The 25,700-nt window shown below is 48.7% G+C and overlaps 1 protein-coding gene across 1 annotated transcript in view; it reads right to left on the reverse strand.

Moving 5' to 3' along the window:
- Positions 1-25,428, reverse strand: part of RRP1B (ribosomal RNA processing 1B) — a gene marked incomplete at both ends in the record, with an annotated part of 34,816 nt that extends 9,388 nt beyond the window's left edge. The window contains 12 exons of the mRNA XM_080696679.1: positions 894-1,022; positions 2,204-2,232; positions 4,675-4,772; positions 5,258-5,346; positions 8,568-8,749; positions 9,143-9,207; positions 10,194-10,319; positions 11,300-11,365; positions 12,510-12,595; positions 14,752-14,809; positions 16,569-16,651; positions 25,299-25,428. Of these exons, the coding sequence (XP_080552805.1) occupies positions 894-1,022; positions 2,204-2,232; positions 4,675-4,772; positions 5,258-5,346; positions 8,568-8,749; positions 9,143-9,207; positions 10,194-10,319; positions 11,300-11,365; positions 12,510-12,595; positions 14,752-14,809; positions 16,569-16,651; positions 25,299-25,428 (1,141 nt within the window). The remainder of the gene's footprint in view (positions 1-893; positions 1,023-2,203; positions 2,233-4,674; positions 4,773-5,257; positions 5,347-8,567; positions 8,750-9,142; positions 9,208-10,193; positions 10,320-11,299; positions 11,366-12,509; positions 12,596-14,751; positions 14,810-16,568; positions 16,652-25,298) is intronic.
- Positions 25,429-25,700: the final 272 nt, after the last annotated feature.

Raw genomic sequence — 25,700 nt, forward strand, 5'->3', positions numbered from 1 at the left:
ACTAAATGATCAGATTTCTAGAAACTTTAAGGCCAGGAGGTTAGAGCCAAAGATGGAGAATGGTAGTGAAGTCCCATTCCATGGCTGGGGCGCAGGAGAGTGCGTGCTTAGCAAGTGCAAGGTCCTGGGTTCCACTCCAAACACCAAAAACCCAAGCCCAAGGCCCCTCCCCCAAAACCCTGCTCCACAGGGCAGTGGTGTTCCAGGCCTGCGCCGCCCTCCCCATTCCCTCGAAGGTGCCCTCAGACCAGTGAGCAGGAACTGTAGTTCCACACAAAAGACCAACAAGTGGGGACTTTTTTTTTTTTTTTACTTTTTAGCCATTAAAAACTAACTTTTTAGCCAGGTGTGGTGGTGCACACCTATAATATCAATACTTGAGAGGTTGAGACAGGAGGATCAGAGGTTCAAGACCAGCCTCAGCAAATTATCAGGACTGTCTCAAAACAAAAATATATAGAGCCAGACATGGTGGCCGCATGCTTATAATCCCAGCATTCCGGAGGCTGAGACAGGAGGATCAGTTCGCAGACAGCCTCACTACCTAGTGAGGCCCTCTGCAACTCAGTGAGACAGTGTTTCAAAATAAAGAATAAAAAATAGGGCAGGGGTGGAGCTCAAAGGTAGAATGTCCCTGAGTTCCATCCCCAGTACTGCAAAAACAAAGGCTGGGGTGTACCTTGCCTCTGGTTCAATCCCCAGTAAAACACACACACACACACACACACACACACACACACACACACACACACACACCACGTCACTTTTTGCTCTGCCAGCAGTTTATGAGCTGTTGATTATAAACTTTGCCCAGATCACCACAGCACCCAGATAGACACTCAGCTTCCCACCTGAGGGCCAGAAGTGCCTCTATCTTAAGCCTTCTAGCTTACCTCCCTCCTTTTCCAAGTCAGCTTTCTCTAACAGTTTCTGTCTTTTTTTCTTCTGTTTTTCTTGACTGAGGGCTTGGTCGTCTTCATCAGCAGAAATGTCCTCAGCAAGACCGAGTTGAGATATGCTGCCTGCCAGATGCCAAAGGACACTGGTCAGCTTCGCGAGGCCTCCTGCCCCTTGCCCAGCCAGCCAACTATGACTTTGTATTCTGGTTTCTGCCTCCTCTTCACTACCCTCGCCAGTCTCTCCAGCCCGCATCTGGAAGGCTGTGGTCCTTTGTCTACTCCCATCCCACGCTCCCCAGGGCATGAGGGGACAGGGGAGTGGGCTCCCTGACTTGCTCAGATGTAACCAAGCTTACAGCGGATTTTCGTAGGGGATCATAATAGCAGACGAAAGGGACCCCAAGAGCTTGGACTTTCCTTCATAAAGGATCAAATTGGAGGTTCAAAGTAAGAAAAAAAATTGGAGTCTTCCTAGTCCAGTAAAAATTTGCACCAGGCGTGGTGGTGCACGCCTGTAATCCCTGCGCAGGTTCAAAGCCAGCCTTGCTGGCTTAAGAGATCCTGTTTCCAAATAAAAATATAAAATAGGTCTGGGAGTGTAGCCTGGAGGTAGAAGGGTTTCCAGGAACAACAACAACAAAAAAATTTGCCTAGTTAAGCGCACACTTGTAATCCCAGCATTCGAGAGGCTGAGACTGGAGGATCGCGGATCCCGGACAGCCTCAGCTACTTAGTGAGGCCCTGCATAACTTGTAACTTAGTGAGACCCTGTTTCAAAATAAAGAATAAAAAGTAGGGCAGGGGGTGTAGCTTGGAGGTCAAATGCCTCTGGGTTCCATCTCCAAACAGAAAAAAAAAAAAAAAAAAAAAAAAAAAAAGACCTGGGGGTATAGCTCGGAGGAACAATGCCCTTAAGTTCCAACCCCAGTACCATAAAAAAAAAAAAAAAAAAAAAAAGAAACCTTGCCTAGTTAAAACAACACAAAATTGTCACACTGCCCACACACAAGAGGGCAGCCTGCCCCAGCTTTGGCATATAGGGGATGCCCAGGATGGAAGGCTGGTAGGCTGGTAGGCTCACAGCCTTTGCCTCGGGCTGCTCCAGGAAGGGCACAGGTTGGGGATACCATCTCTTAGGACGGGTTTTCTGTCTTAGCCTCCCAATGCTGAGATTACAAGTGTGCGCAACCATGCCCTGCTAAATTTAGGATGGGTTTTCAACGAGTGCCCTTCAACCCAGTTTCTTGACATCTGGCAGAGATGCCCTCATGGGGTCCATATTCAGTAAGAACATCTTGAATTACCATCCTCACCTTCAGAGAGGTCTTGGAACCTGAAAAAGAAAACAGAGACATAAAAGCCTTTTCAGCTTTTTTTCTTCTTTTTTCAGTACTGGGGATGGAACCCAGGGGCATTTTACCTCCGACCTACACCCCTAGCTCTATTTTCTAATCTTTATTTAGTAAGTTGCAGAGGGCCTATGTAGCTGAGGCTGGCTATGAATCAGATCCTCCTGTCTCAGCCTTCCAAGTACTGGGATTACAAGCTTGCTCCATCACACCTGGCTTAACCTTTATGTCTTCTGTAGACACAGGCACTGGGCCTTTACAACAGGCAATCTTTGGACAGCATTAGCTGACTTCCTATTCCTCCAGCAGAGGAGAAATTGTCTTGAGGGAAGGTGGTGAGATATGAAGGGAGAAACCTAGAACAAAACTGCCCTCACCATCACCCACACCGTCAAGGACAGTGTCTAGAGGCTATCTTGACATACACACACTACCAAGAAAAGCTAGGTTTGGTGGCGCACACCTGTAACCCATGTACTTGGAGGCTGGGACAGGACTGCAGGCTCAAGGCCAGCCACAGCAAGTTAGAGGGCCCTCTGATACTTAGTGAGACTCTGTCAAAAAGAGAGCCAGGCGTGGTGGCCCATGCTTTTTCACAGCATTTGGGAGGCTGAGACAGGAGGATCGCGGTTTGCAGACAGCCTCAGTGACTTAGTGAGGCCCTCTGCAACTCAGTGAGACCCTGTTTCAAAACAAAGGTTAAGAAAATAGGGCTGGGGGTGTAGCTCGGAGGTAGAATGCTCCTGGACTCCATCCCTAGTACCGTGTTAAAAATAAATTAATAAATAAAAAGTAAAATAAAAAGGGACGCAGGGTACAGCTCAAGAGGTAGAATGCTCCTGGGTTTGATCTCCAGTAACACACAAAACCAAACCCAATTTTTTAGTACATATGGTGCTGTAGCGAGGCCAAACCAAAACCAAAAAAAAAAAAAAAAACAAAAACAAAAAATACCAAGAAATAATTCTTTTCCCCTCCTGTAGTAGGAACTGAACTCACTCTACCACTTAGCTATATCCCCAGCTCCCTCCTTTTTAACCTTTTATTTTGAGATAGCATCTAACCAAGTTGCCCAGGCTGGCTTTGAAATTGTGATCCTCCTGCCTCAGCCTCCCAAGTTGCTAGAACTATAGGCATGTGTTATCACAGCTGGCTAAAAATCAATTTTTTCCTCACCTTTTTTTTTTGGGCACATGGGATTGAGCCCAGGGCCATTCTACCTCAGAGCTATACTCCCAGCCCTTTTTATTTTGAAGCAGGGGCTCACTCTATTGCTGAGGCTGGCCTCGAACTTGTTCTCTTGACTCAAGCCTCTCAAACATTGGGATTGCAAACGTGCGCCACCACACCGGGCCCCTCACTTGCTTCTGAAGGAGAAAGGACTTGGCTCTTCAGTTCTATTCAGTCCTCCAGTGGGGTGTGCCAAGTGGAGTTCTCTTTATGATCTCAGGGCATTCGAAGGGAGCAGGGCTGAGGGCTGCAGGGTGTGGAGGTGCACGAAGGCTGGACAGGGCACCAACACCAAGCCTGGGCACGCCACTCACCCTCCCGGCCATGGCTGACCCAGCTACAGAGTAAGGAAACTACCTCGAGGCCCCCCTCCTTTTTGTGGTACTGAGGATTGAACTTGGACATTCTACCTCCGAGCTACCCCCTCAGCATTCTTCATATTTTGGAATGGTGTTGCGAGGTTATTGAGGGTCTTGCTATGTTGCTGGGCTGTCCTTCAACTTGCAACCCTCCTGTCTCAGCTTCCCAAGTGCTGGGATTATAAGTGTGCGCCACCACGCCCGGCCTGTGGGAGCCTTCTAACACAGCAGTGCTCAGATCAGTGGCTTGGCTAAATCTGAAGTTTGGCTGGGCGTGGTAACGCATTCTTTGTAATCCCAAGCTTTCGGGAGGCTGAAACCAGAGGAGGATCGCAGTTCACGGACAGCCTTAGCTACTTAGCAAGGCCCTTCACAACTCAGTGAGATCCTGTTTCAAAAATAAAAAGACTAAGGCAAGCATGGTGGTGCATGCTTGTAATCCCTGTGCTTGGGAGGTGGAGACAGGATTGCGCAGGCTCGAAGCCAGCCGTGCTGGCTTAAGAGACCCTGTTTCCAAATAAAATATAAAAAATAGGTCTGGGAGTGTAGCCGGATGGTAGAAGGGTTCCATCCCTAGTACCACCACCACCACCAAAAAAAAAAAAAAAAAAAAAAAAAAAAAAGGAAAAGACCACAAAAATATGACTGGGGGTGTAGCATGGAGATACACTGACCCTGGGTTCCATCCCCGGCACCACAAAAAATACCCAAAAATCGAAACCAACAAATCCTGAGGCTATGTGTCCGTGACATTGGTATGAAAGAAAGGGCACAGCGAAAGGCGAAGGAGCAGGCAGTGGCCCTGCGCCAGGAGGCAGGAGCCTCCCAACCGCTTACTTTCTGATCAGCTTGCAGAGATGCTTCCGATTGAAGGGAGGGGTGTTCTTCTTATTGGTCATTTCCAGGAGTCGCTCGGCAACAGCTTTATAGTCAAACTACAGGCGAAACAGAACAGCCTTACAGTGAGACAATACAGCCCGACGTGAAGCACTCACTACCGTTCTCAGAGCCAGAGGGCTGTCCCAGCCACTCGAGCCGAGACTGCAGGACAAGGCGTGAGCACGAGCCATGCCAGGAGAAGCCACCATGTGTGCCGGTGCCTCTTTTAAGATTCATGGAGATTTCCAAGTTGTACTTGGTAACATGGCAAAATTTTATTTGAAAAGCACTGCTGGAACTGCTCTGCTATACAGAACAGAACAGATCTTAGCAATTCAAAATGTGGACTATTATCTTTCAACACTCCCTGTATTTAAACTGGTCTCCCATAAACTCGTGCTAAGGAAGGCGACATCAGTGACAGAAGGGATTATGATGGGCTTTACACTTCAGGCCCCCAGCTTAAGTAGCTCTGACCCCAATTCTCCAGCCAGGCCACCGCAGCAAATCCCTGTCCTATAAAAAGCAACCACCACCCCACCTGGAGAAGCAGCCCTGTGTCCTCGAAGGCTCCACCGTTGTCTCTCTCATCACTGATTCCGTCTTTCCTGGAGTGACATTTGCCCAGTGCTGCCAAAACACAGGCAAAGACAAAATTCACGACATGCCAAGCATACAGCAGAGCGATATCTAATTAGGTGTCTCCTAGTAAAAAAGACGATTCCTTCAAAGAGAAAACTTCACTGCTGCACCCAGCTGGTTATCCCGGAAACGGGGCCACCTGGGGAAAGCACACCCTGCCTCGCTGCTCAATCATGCCGTACCCAAACCCCCAGTCCTGCCGCCTCTGCTGCTCCAGAGTGCAGGGACCCAGGCCAGCGGCGCAGGGCTCCATGCCGGTCTCCACAGTGAAGATGGGCTCAGGAGCCTGTTGCTAGCCTAAGTTTAGGACCATTGTGGAAGTCTATTTTATAGTCTGAGTAGCCCTATCCAAAATGCGTAGGACTAAAAGCATTTCAGACTTAGGACCTTTATGGATTTTGAAATATTTGCATAGACTTTACTGGCTGCGTATCCCTAACCCAGAAGTCTGAAATGTTCTAAAATCTGGACCTTTTTAAGTGTCATGCTGGTGCTCAAGAATTTCAGATTGTGAGCTGGGTGTGGTGGCGCACGCTTGTAATCCCTGCATTCGAGAGGCTGAGAGCTGAGGATCACGGTTCGCAGCCAGCCTCAGTTACTTAGTGAGGCCCGCCACAACTTAGTGAGACCCTGTTTCAAAATAAAGAATAAAAAATAGCCAGGCGTGGTGGCGCACCCTTGTAATCTCAGTGCTTGGGAGGCAGAGACAGGAGGATCGCGCTGGTTCGAAGCCAGCCGTGCTGGCTTAAGAGACTGTTTCCAAATAAAAATATAAAATAGGTCTGGGAGCGTAGCCTGGAGGTAGAAGCGTTTCCAGAAACCCCAGTACCACCAAAAAAAAAAAAAAAAAAAAAAAAAAAAAAAAAAAAAAAGGCTTGGAGGTTGAATGCCCCTGGGGGGGAAAAAAATCTCCAATGGTAGGATAGGGATACTCAGCCAGCAGCAACTCGCATGTCGTGAGACCCGGGATTCTCATAATGCTGTACACGTGTACACGTGGCTAGTGACATTTCCATCCATCCTCCCAGATTCTTAAAGGCACATATAAATATTAGTCTCCTACATAGAGCTCTTTTTTTTTTTTTTTTTTTTTTGTGGTACTGGGGATGGAACCCAGGGGCCTTCTACCTCCAGGCTACACTCCCAGACCTATTTTATATTTTGTTTGGAAACAGGGTCTCACTAAGTAGCTGAGGGTGGCTTCAAACCTGCGCGATCCTTCTGTCTCAGCCTCCCAAGTACTGGGATTACAAGTGTGCACCACTATGCCCAGCTCTTGTCCTGGTTTTACTAAATTTTCCTTGGCCCCTAAGTTTTTAGAAAATCTGATTCTTTTTTTTTTTTTTTTCTTTGTGTGGTGCTGCGGATGGACCTAGGGCCTCAAGCACACTAGGTAATCCTCCACCAATAAGCTACTCCCCAGCCCTCAAACTCTGCTTCTCTTTAAGAGAAGATAAGATCCTGGAGACAGAAGGCATGTGAGCTCATGTGACCAGGTCTGGGGTATCCCCTAGGGTATCCATCATGCACAGACCTCTCAAGGCTCCCCATTTCCTTCCTCAGCTATGCAATACTTCCAAAGCTGGGTAAACCCAAATCTACCCATTCATTTAACTTTGTGTACCAAGGAGCCACAGGTCACCATGAGGTGCCAGGCCTGCAGCTTCAGATGCACTCTGCGTGAGCTCCAGGGATGCAGACGGTGGGGGATGGTGTCAGCCCACAGTGGGTACAGCCAAGAGAGGGGCTGCACACCGAGTAGGGCAAGGAAAGCCACAGAGCAGCAGGCATTCCTGACTGCAGAGAAGGCCTCTGGGAGAGCGCATGCAGACGTGCCTCCACACACCAAAACGAGCACCCCCAACAGGACGGCAAGCAATGGCAGAGCCCTCAGAGCCATGAGGTCCCAGAGACAGGCACGACTGTTCTGGGGTCCTCCTTGGGCTTCTTCCAGGCACAGGCCTCTTAATGTACCCCACTTCCTTGGGAGGTATCCAAGACAGAGACACCTTCCACAAGTCAGCTCTAGGCTGTGTTTAGTGAGATGCCAAAGGTGAATTAAAAAATTTGCTTGGAATCTGGGTGCAGTAGTGCAAGCTTGTAATGGGAGGTTGAGATAGGATTGCAGGTTCAGCTACTTAGGTCCGCTGCAACTCAGTGAGACCCTGTTTCAAAATAAGGGGAAAAAGCTGGGCATGGTGGCACACACTTGTAATCCCTGCATTTGGGAGGCTGAGGCAGGAGGCTCACGGTTCGCAGACAGCCTCAGCTACTTAGTGAGGCCCTTTGCAACTCAGTGAGACCCTGTTTCAAATTAAGAATAAAAAATAGGGCTGGGGGTGTTGCTCGGAGGTAGAATGCCCCTGGGCTGCATCTCCAGACCTGAATAAAAAAAATAAATAAATAAAAATAAAAATAAAATAAATAAAAGAGCTGAGTGAGGCAGAGCATACCCATCATCCCAGTATTTGGGAGGCTGAGACAGGAGGGTTGCAGGTTCGAGGACAGCCTCAGCAACTTAGTGGGACTTGCAGCAACTTAAGAAGACCTTGATTCAAAACAAAATATAAAAGGGCTGAGAGTGTTCTTCTTCTGGTTCCAGAAGCTAGTCTAGAACAGCAGCGTACAGTACAGACATGGCCAAGTCCAAGAACCACACCACACACAACCAGTCTCGCAATGGCACAGATATGGCATCAAGAAACCTCGATTCCAAAGATACGAATCTCTTAAGGGGGTAGACCCCGAGTTCCTGGGGGAATATGCGTTCTGCCAAGAAGCACAAGAAGAGCTTGAAGAAGATGCAGCCAAGGCCAAGCACGCATGTGCGGAGGCCAAGGCCTTGTGAGGCCTGCAGAGCCTATGCCCAAGACCCCCACGCGCGCCACCCGCAAGCGTGACCAGCTCGGTCTCATTGCCCACCCCAAGCTCAGCAAGCGAATCCGTGCCCGCATCGCCAAAGCTTGCACCAAGTCCTTGGACGCACTGGCAGCTCTGGCTGCAGCGCTCAAGGGTGTGCAAGCCCCTGTGAAGGCCGTCTGCGAACGAGGACAGGAGGACTGGTGTGACCCCTAGGCTGTTTGTGCAAATAAACCCGAGCTATGGGAAAGAAAAATCAAAAGGGCTGAGGGCGTAGCTCAGAGGTGGAACGCCTCAGCACCCTTCCCAGCCACACACACAGAGGAAGCCCACCCAAGGGAGACTCTCACCTGTCTTCTTGCTGCTGACTGCTTTTCTCCACGTCATTTCGCTTTTAGGGATCTCTTCTTCGGAGTGGCTGCAGCCACCCATTTTCGTTTTCTGTTCCTCCACTGTCTCTTCAGGAACAAGAGGAGACTGATGCACAATGACTTCAAAGACGCCCCTGGCTATGGTCTGGACCAGCGTGTGGCTGGGGCAGAAGCACAACAGAGAATGAGATTGAAACAAGCGGCACGGGCCTCGTGTGGGTGGGAGGAGCAGGGGCGCACATACGCACTTCAGCCTGGGACCCACCGGGACCGCCACAGGGCCAGCAGCTCCTGTACCCTTGCCGCACGGGGTGCAACCAAATGCAGACAAGGGGCCACGGGGTGCCCAGCTGGCACAACTCTGGGTGTGGGAGGGCACACCCAGAACGAGTGGCAAAGGGAGCCGGGAGAGCTGAAGCGCACTCCACAGGCCTCGCTGGTGAGTAAGAACACGCGTTCTTACTCAGATGACCCTCAAGCTTCCTGTGCATCGCACGCGGCACCTTCCCGCCTCTAGCAGCTCCTGAGGCACAAAAGCCAACGTGATCACTCACTCCTTAGTCTTGGCGGCAATTCTGCAGAATGGGTCGATAAACTTGAGGTTCTGATCTGCCAAAAGCTGTAATGCAGACACAAAATAGGAAAGAGTAAGTGAGAAAAAAGCCTTCTCCTTTCTGATGTGCCCGGAAGAGACCCCTTGCAGTGGTCACAGGTTGAACCAGGGTCAGTAATAGCATCTCACACACCCACAAAGACCCTGCTAGGGGTGGGCTAAGCTCAAGGCCCGGCCATCCTACAGCCATCTGTGTCAGTGAGTGACCAGAGAACCGCCCTCCCAGCGAGCGCTGCTCTGCAACACATAGGCCTTCCTCCCGAGAAGCTGCAGAGACCCCCGCACAGCGTGAGAGGAGGTCTTTTGGTGCTGAGCACTGAACCCAGGGGCATTCTACCTCCAAAACACACTTCCAACTCTTTTGATTTTAGAAAGAAGGTCTCAAGAAGTCGCTGAGACTGTCCTTGAACCTCCTGTCTCAGCCTTCCAAGTACTGGGATTACAAGTGTGCACCACCATGCCTGGCTTATTTTTAAATTTTAAAAAGGGTCTTGTTAAGTTGCAGAGGCTGGCCTTGAACCTGCAATCCTCCTGTCTCAGTCTCCTAAGCATTGGGATTATAGGTGTGCCACTATGCCAGGTTAGGTTTTTTTTAAGGTACTGGAGTTGAACCCAGAGGCATCTTACCGATGAGCCACAACCTTAGCCTTACTTTAGTTTTTTATGTTGAAATAGAGATGGTCTTGCTAGGTTGAGGAGAGTCAGTACTTGCTGAGGCTGGCCTTGAACCTGTGATCTTCCTGTCTCAGACTCCTACATACTGGGATCATGAGCATGCGTCACCATGCCGTGCTCAATTCTGTTTTATAAACGACTTCCATCATGTGCATCTACCCACAGGTACCACCCACTGTTTAGGATGCACTCCCAGTGAGGGATGACTGCACCCACCGAGGATGCACCAGCGTATGCTGCCGCCGCCCTGGCACCGGAGCCAAGAGGCAGCATCTCCCCTCAGCACACTGCTGGCGGGGCGTCTGACTGCTGCTCACCTCTTTTCCTCCCACTTTGGATAGTTCATCCAGGTAAATATCAATGAAGTGGAACCTCACTCCATCAGGAGAATGGCTCTCAGGACACAGGATCTCCTTCATCAGAACATCTAGAAAAATCTTGATCTGGCTAAAGAAAACAACACGTGGTTCTTTTAATGCAGCACAGCAACACTGCTCTCTTCCCCAAGAGAAAACAAAATACTTAGTGCTTACACTGCACACCAGCAAATGCAAGGCTGAGGCAGCTTTACAGGGACCACTTAAATCAGGATAAAGTGTTAGCTGCTGAGCCGAGAATGGGCAGACAATTTCATCTCATGCCCCGTCCAGAAGCAGAGCAGGCATTTAAAAGGTCACAACACACTGCTTCCTACTCATCCCAGCCTGGTGTTTGGGCTTCCAGTCGAAATGGCAATGAGGTAAGAAAGTTACAGTCACCATACACCTTCCTTTTCAAGTAGCTAAACCCCAATTTGTGATGTCAGACTAGCCCTTGTACAGAGAAGAAAGCAAGAATGCAAAAACAGACAGTCCCTTTTGCTGCACTGGGCAGAGAGATCATTCGCAGCCCTGCCTGCTACCACTTAGTGGCCCCCTCCCTCCCTCTGGCTGGTCTTGGCACGTGGGCAGGCTGTCTGCGTCTGCATTTGTGGGAAAGAGAGTCATCAGTGTAACAGCCTCAAAAAGACCACCCTCTGTAAGACCCGAGACCTCGGGGGAGGAGTGCCCTGGAAGGACATTCTGTCCACAGCCTTCTTTGGAGTCTCCTCCACCCCAACTTATAATAAATCCTACTTCTGAGTCTTGAGTTTCCCAGCTCATTATTTCTAAATGGGCCAAGGAAAAGAATCCACCACCAGCACCAAAACCATAAATACCATCCGTCACATGTATGTAACTATTTTATTCTATGCCCTTCTATAAAACTTGAAGTCCTCTCTGGGTAAGGCTATTTTGTATCTTCTAGCAATCTAAGGCGTATACTACACATATCAGGCAATTCATATTTTCCAATTAACTGAAAATCTTGAAACAACATCTATTATCTACAAAGGTTTATTTTTAGAACCGACAGTCAAAATAATTCAATTCAAAATGTTTACCAACCTTTCTTCCCAGCCATTCTGCTTCAGTACTTCAAAGGACTGCCTCAGAACCAGACGGGTCAGCTTATTAAAAAAAAAAGAATTGTTAATCATCTTGGCGAAATAAGGAGACCAAATGATAATTTTAAGCATATTTAACTTTTAGATCAAGTAACATTCACCAATGATAACCAAACTCATACCCAACAGCTTAAAGAGGTGCATATACACAATGCCCCCAGCAATCCCGGTACGTTACTTCCACCACACCACGCCTGGCGCTTGCTTGGCGGCATGAATGAGCTTTCCATTCTGTGTGCGCGCATGTCTGTGCAATGCTGGGGACTGAGCCAAGGGAGCTGTATCACTTAGTCCCCCCCCTTTTGGTGGTACTGGGTTTCTGGAAGCCCTTCTACCTCTGGGCTACACTCCCAGACCTATCTTATACTTTTTTATTTGGAAACAGGGTCTCTTACGCCAGCGCGGCTGGCTTCGAACCAGCGCTATCCTCCTGTCTCTGTCTCCCAAGTGCGGGGATTACAAGCGTGCGCTACCACGCCCAGCCTCCCCTTTGTTTTTGATACCGGGGATTGAATCCAGGGGCAGTCTACCTCCAAGCTTACCCTGACCCTATTTTACTCTTATTTTGGAATGGGGTCATATAGTTGACAAGAGTCTTACTAATTGCTGAGGCTGTGCTCAAACCTGCAATCCTCCTGTCTCAGCCTCTTCAGTACTGGAATTACAGGTATATGCCACCGCACCTGACTCACTTAGCTCCTTTTTGTTTTTTTTTGGGTAGTACTGAGGATCGAATCCAGGGCATTCTACCTCCAAGCCCCATCCCCAGCCGTGCTTTTTATTCACATTTTGAAACCTCTTTCAAAATAGAAAACTAAGTTGCTGAGGGCCTACGTTGAGGCTGACCATGAACCGGCAATCCTCCTGTCTCAGTCTCCCAAGTACTAGGATTACAAGTGTGTGACACCATGCCCTGCCCCCTAGCTTTTTATTTTTTGTTTTGAAATAGGGCCTCACTAAGTTGCTGAGACTGTATTCAAGTCGCAATCTTCCTGTCTCAGCTCCTAAGGTACTGGGACCACAGGCATGCAGCGCCATGAATGGCTTGATCTCAGATTTTCAGTCCTCCTGCTCAGCCTCCCAAGTAGTGGGAATCACAGGTGCACATAAGCTCGAGTCAGTGTGGACCAAGGCTTGCTAGCCTTACCATGTAGTATTTGTCCAGACGCAGCTTGTCTATCCCCTTCCACTCTCGATTCATCGTTTGCCAAAAGGTCTGAATGAACAGGTGCTCTGCAGGAACAAGAGGCTCTGAATGTTCAGTGTGCATGTGAGCACAGCCGCACAGTAAGAACAGTGAAGAGAAACTACTGTGGTTTATTTACTTGTCTCAGGAATTCTTGGGGAGCTAGAAAACCTGGTCAATAACTAAATATGCTCAATAACTTCCCTTAAATTCACATAAAAACATGATCATAGTATCAGTAAGGAGGATAACATCTCCCAGTCAAGAGTTCTCTCTGGAGGTTTCTCTTATCCACAAAGCCATGTTTCTATTAAAACTGAGACTCTGATCCATATCTATTGACCGTGTCCCCTGCAAATATACTCAACTATCAATTCAAAGCCATTAATTAAAAAAAAATTCTTAAAATTGATCTTGATGAAAACCTACATTCTATTTTTCTCTTCGAAGTCACTAAACTAGCCCTTTTCCATCGAAAATAATTGCTGACTACTTGGATTTACTGCTTTTCACAGTAACCTTATTCCTCCTCCCTCCCTCCCTCCTTCCTTTTGTGATACTGGGATTTGAACTCAGGGGCATTCTACCTCTTAGTTAAGCCCCAGCCGATTTGACTTTGAAACAAGGTCTAAGTTGCAGAGGCTGCCATGAACCTGAGCTCCTTCTGTCTCGGGCTCCCAAGTTATTGGGATTACAAAGCATGTCACCAACCCCAGTCTCAACCTAATTTCGTTTTTTTTGGTATTGGAGATTAAACACAGAGGCACTCTACCTCCAAGTTATACCTCTAGCCCATTGTTAGTTCTTATTTTAAAACAGTGTCTCACTAAGTTGCAGAGGGCCTTACTAAGTTGCCCAGGCTGGCTTTGAACCTGGACCTTCTTTGTCTTCGCCTCCCAAGTACTAGGATTACAAGTGTGTACCACACCATACCTAAGTAACATTTTTTTTCTTCTTGTGGTATTGGAGGATTGGAGGTTGAAATCAGGGGGATTCTACCTCTGAGCTACAACCCTAGCCCTATTTTTTATTCTTTCTTTGAATCAGAGCCTAAGTAGCTTAGGCTGTCCGCAAACACAGATCCTCCTGTCTCAGCCTCTCAAGTACTGTGATTACAAGCGTGTGCCACCACGTCCAGCTTAACATTATTAATATATGTAAAGTTAAACATCATATGCACAGTTTTATCCATTAAGAGCCAGCTAGCTGGGCATGGTGGCATACACTTGTAATCCCAGCATTTGGGATATCAGTTCGAGGCCAGCCTCAGCTACTTAGTAACTTTGCAACTCAGTGAGACCCTGTTTCAAAATAAAGAATAAAAATTAGGGCTGGGGGTATAGCTTGGAGATAGAATGGCCCTGAGTTCTACCCCCAGTACTGAAAGAAAAAAAAAAAAAAGCCAGCTAAAAGTCAGAATCACTGTTTATTATTCAAGCCACTAGGTTGGTTTTGTTCTGAGGAGTGCTCTAAGCCAAACAAACTCTGTTGTCTTTTCTTCCTGAGTAATTGAAATCCATCTCAGAAATCTTAATTTTCCCTTTTATCTTTTCTCTTTGGTAGAGGATCTACTTGGTGGTGTACTATCAGTGATGTTCTGTACCCATTCATGCATGACCTGTGATGTCTGGAACCTCAGGGAGGACACACCTGGCATCAGAGGTCACTGTGAACACTGGCATATGACTCTAGCTTCTGAGTGTTAGTGACTCAGAACTTGGAGATGCTGAAGAACTGCTGATTCGATTCTTTGAGATGTCAAATGATTCTTCATAAGACCCCCTCCTCTTCACTCTCTTAGCAGTCGATACCTAAGTCTATTGTATTTTTTTTTTGTGTGTGTGTGTGTGTGGTAGTGGGGGTGGAACCCAGAGGCATTCTACCTCCTGGCTATATTCCCAGCCCTATTTTATAACTTATTTGGAAACAGGGTCTCACTAAGTTGCTGAGAGCCTCACTAAGTAGCTGAGGCTGGCTTCGAACCTGTGCGATCCTCCTGTCTCCGCCTCCCAAGCGTGTGCCAGCACGCCAGGCCACAAACAGCTTGTTGCCTGATGTCCACACAGTATCAGCACCAGATGTTAAGGTAGCAGCCTGAAAAACTCACTTTGAGGGAAGAAGAAGAAACAATACTGAATTTCCTGGCAAGTTACCCAATCCGATGAACAGGAAGTTTTGAAAGTCATGAAATATCAGGACTTACGGGCTTCTGAGTTGTTAACAACATGGATGAGCTGGGAAATAGTGTTGGCTAGCTCCTCCTGCAAAGGTGGGAAACATTGGGGTTATTATGAGGTCGTGCTGTGAAGGCAGCACCATGGCCACATCCCTCTTCCCTCCCTGCTGGTGGGAAAGCCGGCACCTCCTGTCCTAGTGCACAGCCACCGAGGGTGTGGCTCTGAGCACCTGGGGTCCATCAAACATGAAGCTCCCAATTCAACAGGCTACCATGCTAACTCGATGTGCCTCTGCAACCTATACAGGCTGCATGTTTAGAAAAACACCTCTAGTAAGAATGATCTACAGAAGAAATAGGTTAGCTGCCAATTCTTGGCTTCACACTCATTGAACTGAGATTCTGTTACAACCTCCTAATGCTGTGAAGGACAGAAGACACATGGCCATCTCTTGGTGCTTGGACACTGGGGTTCTCCAGAGACCGATTTGTGGGGTCAGAAGTCTTCTACCTAGTGTAGCCAGGGAAGGCTGGAATGCACAGGTTAGGCAGGCCCCTCCAGGGCTCTGCCAGGCCAAGATGCCCCCAGGAGCACGTCTGCTAAGCAGCAGCAGGTTCAGGTGCAGGGAAGGGCTGCCTCCGAGTGCCTGCAAGCCCTCTTTTCAAGTCACCTTAGAACAAGCGATCCTCGTCAGCACCGCTCACACTCTGCCTTCCCTCCATCTTCCTCACCCATTTCTGTGAACACTGGCATATGACTCTGGCTTCTGAGTGTTAGTGACTCAGAACTTGGAGTCATGTCCTGTTCCTTCTCTTTCTCCACTAAAGCTGCCAGTTATTATTTTTGAAAATGACTTAAAAATATTTTGCCTTGCTATCCTACTCAAAAATGTTCAGCTGGAGTAAACACAATAAACTGAAATGAATTATAAGGCACGAGGGAAGCAGCAGGCTGCACCTCAACCCACGGGAGGACACACCACCACAGGGACTTCTACACCAGAGCCACAGGTGGCTCTCCACGGGCTCACTCCTCCACCGCCACGCAGGCAGGCCTGTTTTCAGAGAGCAGAAAAAGCCTTTAAAAGGCGACTACCATGCTCTACAACCGTTCTGGTGACGGGCTGAGTGTTCAGGGATCAAGGCTGTTCCACGTGTTTGGTGACTGGCAGTTTCTGCCGACCTTCGATGGGTGAAGAGGTTTTAGCAACGAGGGTTTGGCCTGCAAAGCACCTCAAGTCCAGCAAGGTGGCTGCCTTCCCCTGGCTATCAAGTCAAACTGGAAGAGGAAAGCTCTGTTCTGGCAGAGCTTTCTGCCAGTGCTTCTGCCGTGCCTTCTGTCCACAAACCACTCAACAGAAGATGAAACAGAAACTTTTTTTTTGTCTGTGTGGTACTGGGGCTGGAACCCAGGGGCACTGTACCTCCAAGCTATACCCCAGACCTATTTTTTATTCTTTTATTTTTGAAACAGGGTCTCACTGAGTTGCAAAGGGCCTCACTAAATAGCTGAGGCTGTCTGTGAACCGCAATCCTCCTGTCTCAAATGCTGGGATTACAAGTGTGCGCCATCACGCCCAGCTTCGAAACAAAAACTTTAAAGCCTATTGTGGACCTGTGATGTAATGGCAGGTAACCCGCCTGTGCCTCAGTGTGTCCATCGTATCTGAAAAGATAACGAGCCTGAATGCTGGGGCTGCATCCCTTTCTGTTTGGACAAGACATGAGAGCATGAGTCCTGGAAACCTTTCCTTTCAGTCTATTTGGGTAGGCCAGGGCTGACTGCCAATCAGGTCTCTTCAGCCACGGCTAGGTCCAGCAACATGACAAAGGGGCGGTGTTACCTGCAGAAGGGGTTCTTCCTGAACCCACATGCAGTAGAAGAGTCCTTTCCATATTTTTAGCAGTTCTTCTTGACTGAATCCACCTGCAGGGCAAAACAGCACAAAAATCTTCTATTAGAGTCTATATATTTCCTTTCTTAAAGTTTCTAACTGCCACAGATGTAGTAAAATCAATATCGAGTACACTTTAGTTCTTTCCCACCTGCAAATCTTGCTCTCCCTCAAGGCTATGAATGCACCACTGCACCTGGAGCTCCGGCAGCCAAGGGAGGGTGGTAAGGCGGCATGTCCTCTCAGCCAAGCAACACAAGGAAGCAGGACAGTTAATAAATCAGCCCATGGGGCTGGGCGTGCAGCTCAGTGGTAGAGTGCCTGCCTGGTACGTGCTGAGACCCTTGGTTTGATCCCCGCACTGCCAGGCCCGAGACCCAACCCCCCAAAAAATAGCCGTAGGTAGAATTAGCCCCCCCACCCCGCCCAGCACTTTCTGCTTAAAAAGGCTGAAGCTGGGCATGGTGGCGCATGCTTGTAATTCCAGCATTCAGGAGGCTGAGAGGATCGCAGTTCAAGGACAGCCTCAGCTACTTAGTGAGGCCCTCTGCAACTCAGTGAGACCCTGCTTCAAAACAGAGAATAAAAAATAGGGCTGGGGGTGTAGCTCGGAGGTCGAATGCCCCAGGCTCCATCCCCAGACCTGCAAAAAAAAAAAAAAAAAAAAAAAGGCTTCTCATGGTGCACCCCATTTTTTGGTGGGCTTGTGAAGGAAAGCTGCAAACTCTGCAGAAGACTTATATGAATGAACTGGCAGAGCCACTCTTGAGAACTAAGGATACAGGGACTTCCAATCGATGAGAGCCAGAGGGCGAGCAAGGCCCCTGGGGAAACCGACGCGGCTTCTGGACTGTTTTGTAAAAGTGAGCCTTTGAAGGTCCTGCCGTGGGCTGAAAAGTGGCTGTCCCTGGTCTCCCTCCCTGTAATGGCCACTGCTCACTGGGCAGCTCCAGCCTGCTTTACTTGGTATCCCCTCGTTTTCACTGGAGTCAGGGTTCCTGAAGTGGGCAATACCATCCCCTGGGAGGTGCTGGGATGAAATACAGTTGCATAAAAGAATACAAACTTGTCACTGCAGTTTTTGTTTTTGCCTAAAGAGAAAAGTAGGCAGTAAGTCAAATGATTTGGGAGTCTCTACATTCTGTGAGGGCCCCCTCCACCCTCTGCCGCTATCCTCATGACTGAGCCACCAGCTTCGTGCAGCCGTGTCTCCTGTGCCGACCTGGATGTCATGAAATACATGCTGGGTAATATGGGAATCACAGCATGATAAGGCAAGTGTACGCTCTTGGCTTCCAGGAGCGGTAATACCAGCCATGAAATCAGAGAACAACAACTCTCAAGGTTTGATGTATGTTACAAACGGTCTTTATCTTCTTGATATTTTACTAGGAAGGGCACATGTCCCCAGTGAACTGGCAGACCCGGGCAAGGATTGATGGCTGCTAAAACTTTGAACGCACACAGACAATAGTAACTTAGACAACTGTTCATTAGTTTTCAGAAACACAATAGGAAAAATAGAACAGCCTGGTTAAATATTCCTACAAAAGTTAAACAAATCCCTGAGTTGTGTCAAATCTACCTAGCAATACTAGCTTACAGGAAGTTCAGGGGGCAGAAGAATAAGTTAAATAAGACCTTATGCTGGGCATGGTGGCATATGCTTATAATCCTGACATTTCAGGAGGCTGAGGTGTGTCTTGTTTGGATTCTGATTTATCATTAAAAACCCCTACAAGATGGTGGGGAAATAGCAGCAGATAGGGAACTTCATGATGTTAAGGATGTTCTTAATGTGTAATGCTAGAACTGTAATTCCAGTACTTAAAGAGACAGAGAGGAGGATCACAGGTTTGAGGTCAGTCTCAGCAGCTTAGTAACGGACTCTTAGCAACTTAGTGAGACCCTGTTTTTTTCTCGCGCGCACACGTGTGTATGTGTGTAGGTGTATGCGCGTGTGCGCTATGTGCTAGGGATGGAATTCAGGGCCATTCTATCTTTGAACTATACCCCTAGCCCTATTTTATTTAATTTTTTGCAAACAGGGTCTCATAAAGTTGCTGAGAGCCTTGCTATGTTGCCAAAGCTAGCTTTAAACCTGCAATTCACCCGTCTCAGCCTCCTGGGATTACAGGTGTATACCACCATACCCAGCTGAGACCCTGTTTCAAAGTAAAAATATAAACTAGGGCTGGGGGTGTAGCTTGGAGGTAGAATGCCCTTGGGTTCAATCTAGTAACACACACACACACACACACACACACACACACACACACGCACACACACACACCCAGAGTCTTGCTGAGTTGTTGAGACTGGCTGTGGACCTGTGATCCTCCTCTCTCAGCCTCCCAAGTACTGGGATTATAGGTGTGTGCCACCATGCCTGGATTCCTTTTAAGAACAAAACAAAACAAAACCTTTTCCTAATGTGACTGGATGGAACCCAGGGGCATTGTACCTCAGAGCTATCCCCTCAGCCCTATTTTTCTTTTCTTTTCTTTTCTTTTTTTTTTTTTTTTGTGGCACTGGGGGTAAAAACCCAAGGGCTTTTCTACCTCTGGGCTACACTCCCAGACCTATTTTATACTTTCTTTGGAAACAGGGTCTCACTAAGTTGCCAAGAGCCTCACTAAGTAGCCGAGGCTGGCTTCGAACCCGTGTGCTCCTCGTCTCAGCCTCCCAAGCACTGGGATTACAAGTGTGTGCGCCACCATCTTAGCCTGATTTTTTAATTCTTTATTTTGAAACAGTCTCACTGAGTTGCAAAGGCCCTCACTAAGTAGTAGCTGAGGCTGTCTGTGAACCTCTATCCTTCTGCCTCAGCCTCCCAAATGCTGGGATTACAAGCGTGCGACACCACCACGCCTGGCAGGCCACACATGTTAATAAACTTACAAGTGAAAGAGGATTAAAGGAGCTGGGCTACCCAGGTCAGGGCTTGGGCTGTTCCAGTTTTGCTGCTGAGCCATCGCACTCATTCCCTCCCAGGGGATCCACTTTCAGGGAAGGGATGAGAGGGACGCAGCCATCTGGGTAAGGTTCACCCTATACTGAGGGGAGGCAGCAGCAATCAAGGGATCATGCAGCACTGCCTTGGCCGGAGGACTATTCTAGAACAGAAATGACCCTGTGCAAAGAAGGATCCCTGTCCAGGCTCTAGGGATCCTGCCTTTTTCCATGCATTTTCCTGTGCCCACCACCCTCTCCCGTGAACAGATGTCTTGGGAACAGGATCAGACCTTCTTTTGTGTACGTGGTACTGGGGAGTGAACCCAGGGGCATCTACCTCCAGGGCACACCCCCATCCCTTTTTATATTTTGTTTTGGAACAGGGTCTCTTTAGGTTGCTGAGTCTCACAAAATTGCCAAGGGTGGTCTTAAACCTGTGATCCTTCTGTCTCAGCCTTTCAAGTACTGGGATTCCAGGTGTGTGCAACCATGCCCAGCAGGGAGCAAACTTTCAATGGAGAAACAGAGGTTCCGGTGCCTCCGCCTGGCTTTGCATGAAGTCAGGATGTTCTCTGCAGGAGGTTCTGTCAAGTGGTTAACTCATGTCTTAATAAAAACACATTATATTGCAAAAAATCATATACCCCACTCAGAGTTACATAGTCAAAAGTGTGCAGTGTTCACTACCTCCCAAGGCCACTGGGATCTGCTTCATGTGCTTCCTTGCAGTCCTTTCCCACATGGGTGTGTGGCAGTTATACACTGCAGGGAAGCCTAGCTCCACGCATTAGGGTGGCTTCAGGGTGGCATCGTGCAGTATTCTGGTCTTTCTCAACTAAAAATAGCACCGTGCACACTTAGCTCCAGATGGTTCTTGTAAGTACACGAGTGTATCAAGCCAACAGAAAGAGAGAATGTACTATCCCACTATGGTTGGTTGGGCAGCCCACACCTACTGCAGGCAAAGGAACAAGAGAACGTGCTACGGAGGCTGCTGTAGCAGAAGCCAGAAGATTCTGACAAAGTGAGGGCAGCAGGAGGCCCTCCTGGACAGCGGGCAGGCGGGGGAGCCAGGTGTGAAAGCATGCTGAGTTTCACCTCTACTGAAGGAAGGCCACGAAGCGGAGGAGACCAGCTGGTCAGGCCCAGCTAGAGACTCCTAAGCATACAGTAAAGGAAAACTCTCAGCTAACCTTTGGGACCAGTCTCCTCTCTTACGTAAAGTATTCAGAGTAAAAAACCAAAGCACTTTGTTATGAGAGGCAGAGTGTGTGTGTGTGTGTGTGTGTGTGTGTGACAGACAGACAGACAGACACACACACACACACACACACACACACACACACACACACACACGGACGGACTGGGGATAGATTCCAGAGGTGCTGTGCCTCTGAGCTATAGGCCAGCCTACTTTGAAACAGGGTCTCACTAAGTTGAGACTGGCCACAGACATGCAATCCTCTTGCCGCAGCCTCCCAAGTACGGGGATCACAGGCGTGTGCCACTGCGCCCAGCAGAGGCGGTTCCCTGTTGGAAAAAACCACTATCCTACTGGTGGATGTTGCTGACCGTCTCACTTTCCCCATCCATGGTCTGAGTCCCCGCTCCCCACTTTCAAACATCTACTTTCAATGTATGTGTAAAAACCACCTGTTTCACCTAGGAATTTGGTTGGTAAAAAACAAGGCGCTAATTTTTGAGGCATTTGGAGAAAAATGTTCAATATCCAATTTCTTTCAAAACTCTTAAAGGTGACGTATGTATCTGTGACAGCTTTGTTCTACAATTTCTTCTTGAATCTATCACTTTTTTCTTGGGATAAATTTCCTAAACTTACTACAACTGTGTTTCTGACCACAATTTAGGGTTAGCTCTTTTAAAAAGATTAAAGTGAAGATAAAAGCGAGACATGCAGACAAAGGAAACAGCAGCAAGTTCTAAAATGAGAACGAGCAGAGCCAGGCGTGGGGGCACACACCTGCAATCCCAGGACTCATAAGGCGGAGACAGGAGGAGGGCAACTGAGAGCCTATTTAAAAAAAAAAAGGCTGGGGATGTGGCTTAGAGGTAGAATGCCCCTGGGTTCTAGTACCACCACCATCAACACCACCACACCTACACACACACACAAAAAAAACCCCAACAAAAAAATCCCCCAAAACAAGACAAAACAACCACAACAAAAAAATCCCACAAAAAACTGAACAGATACCCTTCCCCTGAAATGAGCACAAAACAGGAACCATTTTAGATAGGGGGCAATGTCATGCTATAACCCACCAACAGTCAAAACACAACTCCCACTTGTGTAACTCTGGGTCAAGATAACCCCAACTCCATCAATAAGAAACCCACTTATTTCTCCCATCATCTACACTGAAGACACCACAAGACACAGACACACTGTTATTTTCTATGCCACTAAAAGAAAGCAATGACAGAAACAAAGCTGTCCCAAGGTTGATCCTAATATGCATCCCAATTTTAGTAGAGGTTAAATTTTTAGAGTTGCAGAATTAATGAGACAGGCATGTATCGTCTGGCTCACTGCTACATTCTCAATGCCAAGAATAGTGCATGTAATAATTGCATACTGTTGGCACTTCATAAATGTTTGCTGAATATATTAGTGTCTAAGTTGGTACAAATGAGTTGTTATTAAAAGAAAAAAACCAGATGTGGGTGGGACTCAACTTGAACAGCTAAAACACCATAGCAATATCACAAGCTTATGCAGCGCAAAGACTTACCACTTGTTGTGATTGAGTCCAAGGGCACTCTACTCCTGAGCTACATCTTTGGCCCTATTTTCTATTCTTTATTTTGAAACAGGGTCTCATTAAGTTGAGGAGGGCCTCACTAAGTAACTGAGGTTGGCTGCGAACCTGTGATCCTCCTGTCTCAGCCTCCCACGTGCTGGGATTACAGGCATGTGCCACCATGCTTTGCTACCATTTGTTTTTAAGACCACAGAGCTATTTACTTATATATCCTGTCCAGCTACATGTTTTGGTAAGAGTAAAATCTCAGATTTCCTCATAAAATGCAAAACAAAAAGAAAAAAATAATTGAGCTTGTCAAGAGAGTCAAATGATGTCAGGCTAAGTTATTTCCAAACTTGTGTTTCTATTTTGATGGGGCATAGCTGTGGCAAAGACTGTTTTTTCTTATCCCATCACTGCTAAGATATTCACTGTTACTATTAATTTTTTTGGTGTGGTACTGAGAATAAAACTCAGGGGCTGAGTTATTATTATTAGTTATTATTAACTCAGGGCTTGTTATTTTTTGAAAGCCCACTCAACTCCACACAATGTGGACACAATGGAGAACAAGGGGAACAAAACAAGAAAATCTGGGTACAGTAGGTGCTAATCAGGTAGGACGGCAGGGCAAAGTGGCACATGCCCATCATCCCACTACTTGGGAGGCTGAGACACGAGGATCACAGGCTCAAGACCAGCCGTAGCAACTGAGCAAGGCTCTCAGCAGCTTTGGGAGACTTTTTCCAAATGAAAAATAAAATAGGGCTGAGGGCGTAGCTCAGAGGTAGAATGGCCCTGAGTTCAACCCCCAGTACCCCAATGGATAAACTTAAGCAGGACCCCAGAGCACTGGTATAAACGGAATGGCCTCAGTTGTCCCAGGCCCCGATATACTGCGCCTGCCTTTGCTCTTGTCACAGCGAGGCCCTCATAAAGTGGGATATTCTCCCACTGCCAGCTAAGAAGAGATGAAAGCTTACAGCGTTTAGGGCAGGAACAACAAACGGACAGATAGTTAAGTAGCAATGTAGCTAAGCACAGATAGTTAAGTAGCAATGTAGCTAAGCGCTACAAGAGACACTGGCATTTTAGAATCCTATAGGAGGGCCGGGCGTGGTGGCGCATGCTTGTAATCCCAGCGCTTGGGAGGCGGAGACAGGAGGATCGAGCTGGTTCGGAGCCAGCCTCGCCGGTTTAAGAGACCCTGTTTCCACATAAAAAAGTTAAAAAATAGGTCTGGAAGTGTAGCCCGTGGGAGTGTAGCCCAGAGGTAGAAGGGCTTCCAGGAACCCCAGTACCACAAAAAAAAAAAAAAAAAAAAAAAAAAAAAAAAAAAAAAGAATCCTATAGGAGGGCGAGATGCTAGGGAAGGCTTTTGGAGGAAGCGGTACTAAAGTGAGTAGTGGGAACGAAGGGGTGGAATTCTCTGCAGAACGAGCAGGAAGCACGATGGCAGGGAGGAGAGAAACGGTATGATGCCATAAACGGTTGACAGAGCACAGAGCAGTCATGTCTGGCCTTAGGCAGGAAGAGCAGATGAGAAGGCCAGAACCCGCAGACCTGGATTTCAAGGAAGGTGGCGCCACAATCAATCTGTTTTAGGAAGATAACCCTGGTTGGCCTGTGGAGGACAGATTTAGGGGAACACAAACAGCCAGAGACCATTACGGGCAAGCAGGTGTAGATGTCTAGGAGAGAGAGAGGTCTACAGCTAGGGCACGGTAAGGGGGGGAGGCAGGACAGAGGGACAACGGATGTGGGCAATCTCATGTGTCAAGCCTGAGTCGGAATGGAGGGTGAAAACTTGCAACCAAAATAAAGGGGCAGAGGAGCAGCAGCGAGAGAACAGGTACTGTTCAGGGGAAGCCCTGTTTGGGGGCTCTGGATATTGAGTATAGGGTGCTGGTAGGACATCCGCGCACAGCCGAGACATCAGAACCGAATGTGGTCAAGGTCTGGGAACCATCAACACGCATATACAGGAAACCTGGAACCAGGAGAGGAAACTGATTCTCAGGGAGATCCTGAACAGAACTTACGTCAGGAATCTGTCTCCACTCTTCTAAACAGACTTCCCAACAAAAGTGTCTTCTTTTTTTTGGGGGGAGGGGGTGATTTTTTGTGATTTCAACAGAAAATAGGCAATGTCAGTAATAAGGGAGAGAATACTGATTAAGCAGATCTCAAACATTACTATTCGCAGTAAGTGATTTAAAGTTTAGCCACTTTGGTGCAACATATGCTCACAGGAGTTTGCCAAACCTGTTTGGGATCAGGTACATAAAATCCTTCAATGGCACTCTGATGCAGTTAAAAGCAAAACGACAATGCCCTGAGATGGCGTCTAACTTCATCTCAAAACACCCTTCTCTCCAACTTACTGGTCTTCCCACCACTCCCAGGGCATGCTCAGCTCTTTCCTGCGTCTGCACGGCCGGCTTCCTCTCCCGTCTGGTCCATCTCGGTTGAACATCACCCGAGGTCTTCCCGGAACAGCCTCTGTAGAGGAACTCCCTCCTCCTCCACTTTGCCCCTTTACCCGGTCTTCATCCCCTGCACCGCGCTCACACGGGCTCTAGTTACTTGCCATTTCCCCCTCGCGTCACCGCTAAAGTTCCTCGAGGGCAGGGATCCTGTCTTCTCTCCTGCACCCCAGCACCTAACGGCGTTGTCAGAGGAAGGCGGGGATCAACGACGAGGGCCGCGGACCGGCGAGCCCAGCGATGGCAGGCGCGGGCTCCGGAACCGACGGACCTGGGTCAGTTCTCAGCTTCACCGGCCACTGACTTTCAGCAAAGACTGGCCCCCGGGCCCGTCTCAACCGTGAACGGCCCTCGGCGCCACGCGCAGGCGGCTCACACGAGCACCCGAGGCGTCCCCGCGGGCCGCGTGCCGGCAGGGACCGCGACCCCCGGCCCGGCCGCCATGCGGTGCGGCTGACCCCGCGGGCGCCCACCTGTCTCCCTCTGCGTCTTCACGCTGAGGTACTGGCGCAGCTTCCTCACCGCCCGGTCGCGGACGCCCTTCTCGCTGGACGCCAGCCGCTGGGCGAACTGGATCTCGGCCGGCTGCATGGCGGGGGCCATCGCGCCCGCCGGAGCATCCCCGGCCGCGCGCCGCCTCCGGTTGCCGCCGCCGCCGCCTGGCCGCGCCTGCGCAGACGGCGGCGGCGCGCGCGGATGACGTCACAGAGCGCCGCCGCCCCGCGTTCCGGGCGCACCTGGGTGGCGGCGCCGGCGGCGCTCGCCGCGTGGCCGCGAGGGTGCTCGTCATCCTGTCGCCGCCCGTCAGGCCGTGGTTGGCGCCGAGTTAGCCAGCCTCGGGCTTGGCCAGGGGAGCTGGACGGCTGCCTTGGAAT

This window comes from Muscardinus avellanarius (assembly GCF_963383645.1).
Source record: "Muscardinus avellanarius genome assembly, chromosome: 5".
NCBI lineage: Eukaryota > Metazoa > Chordata > Mammalia > Rodentia > Gliridae > Muscardinus > Muscardinus avellanarius.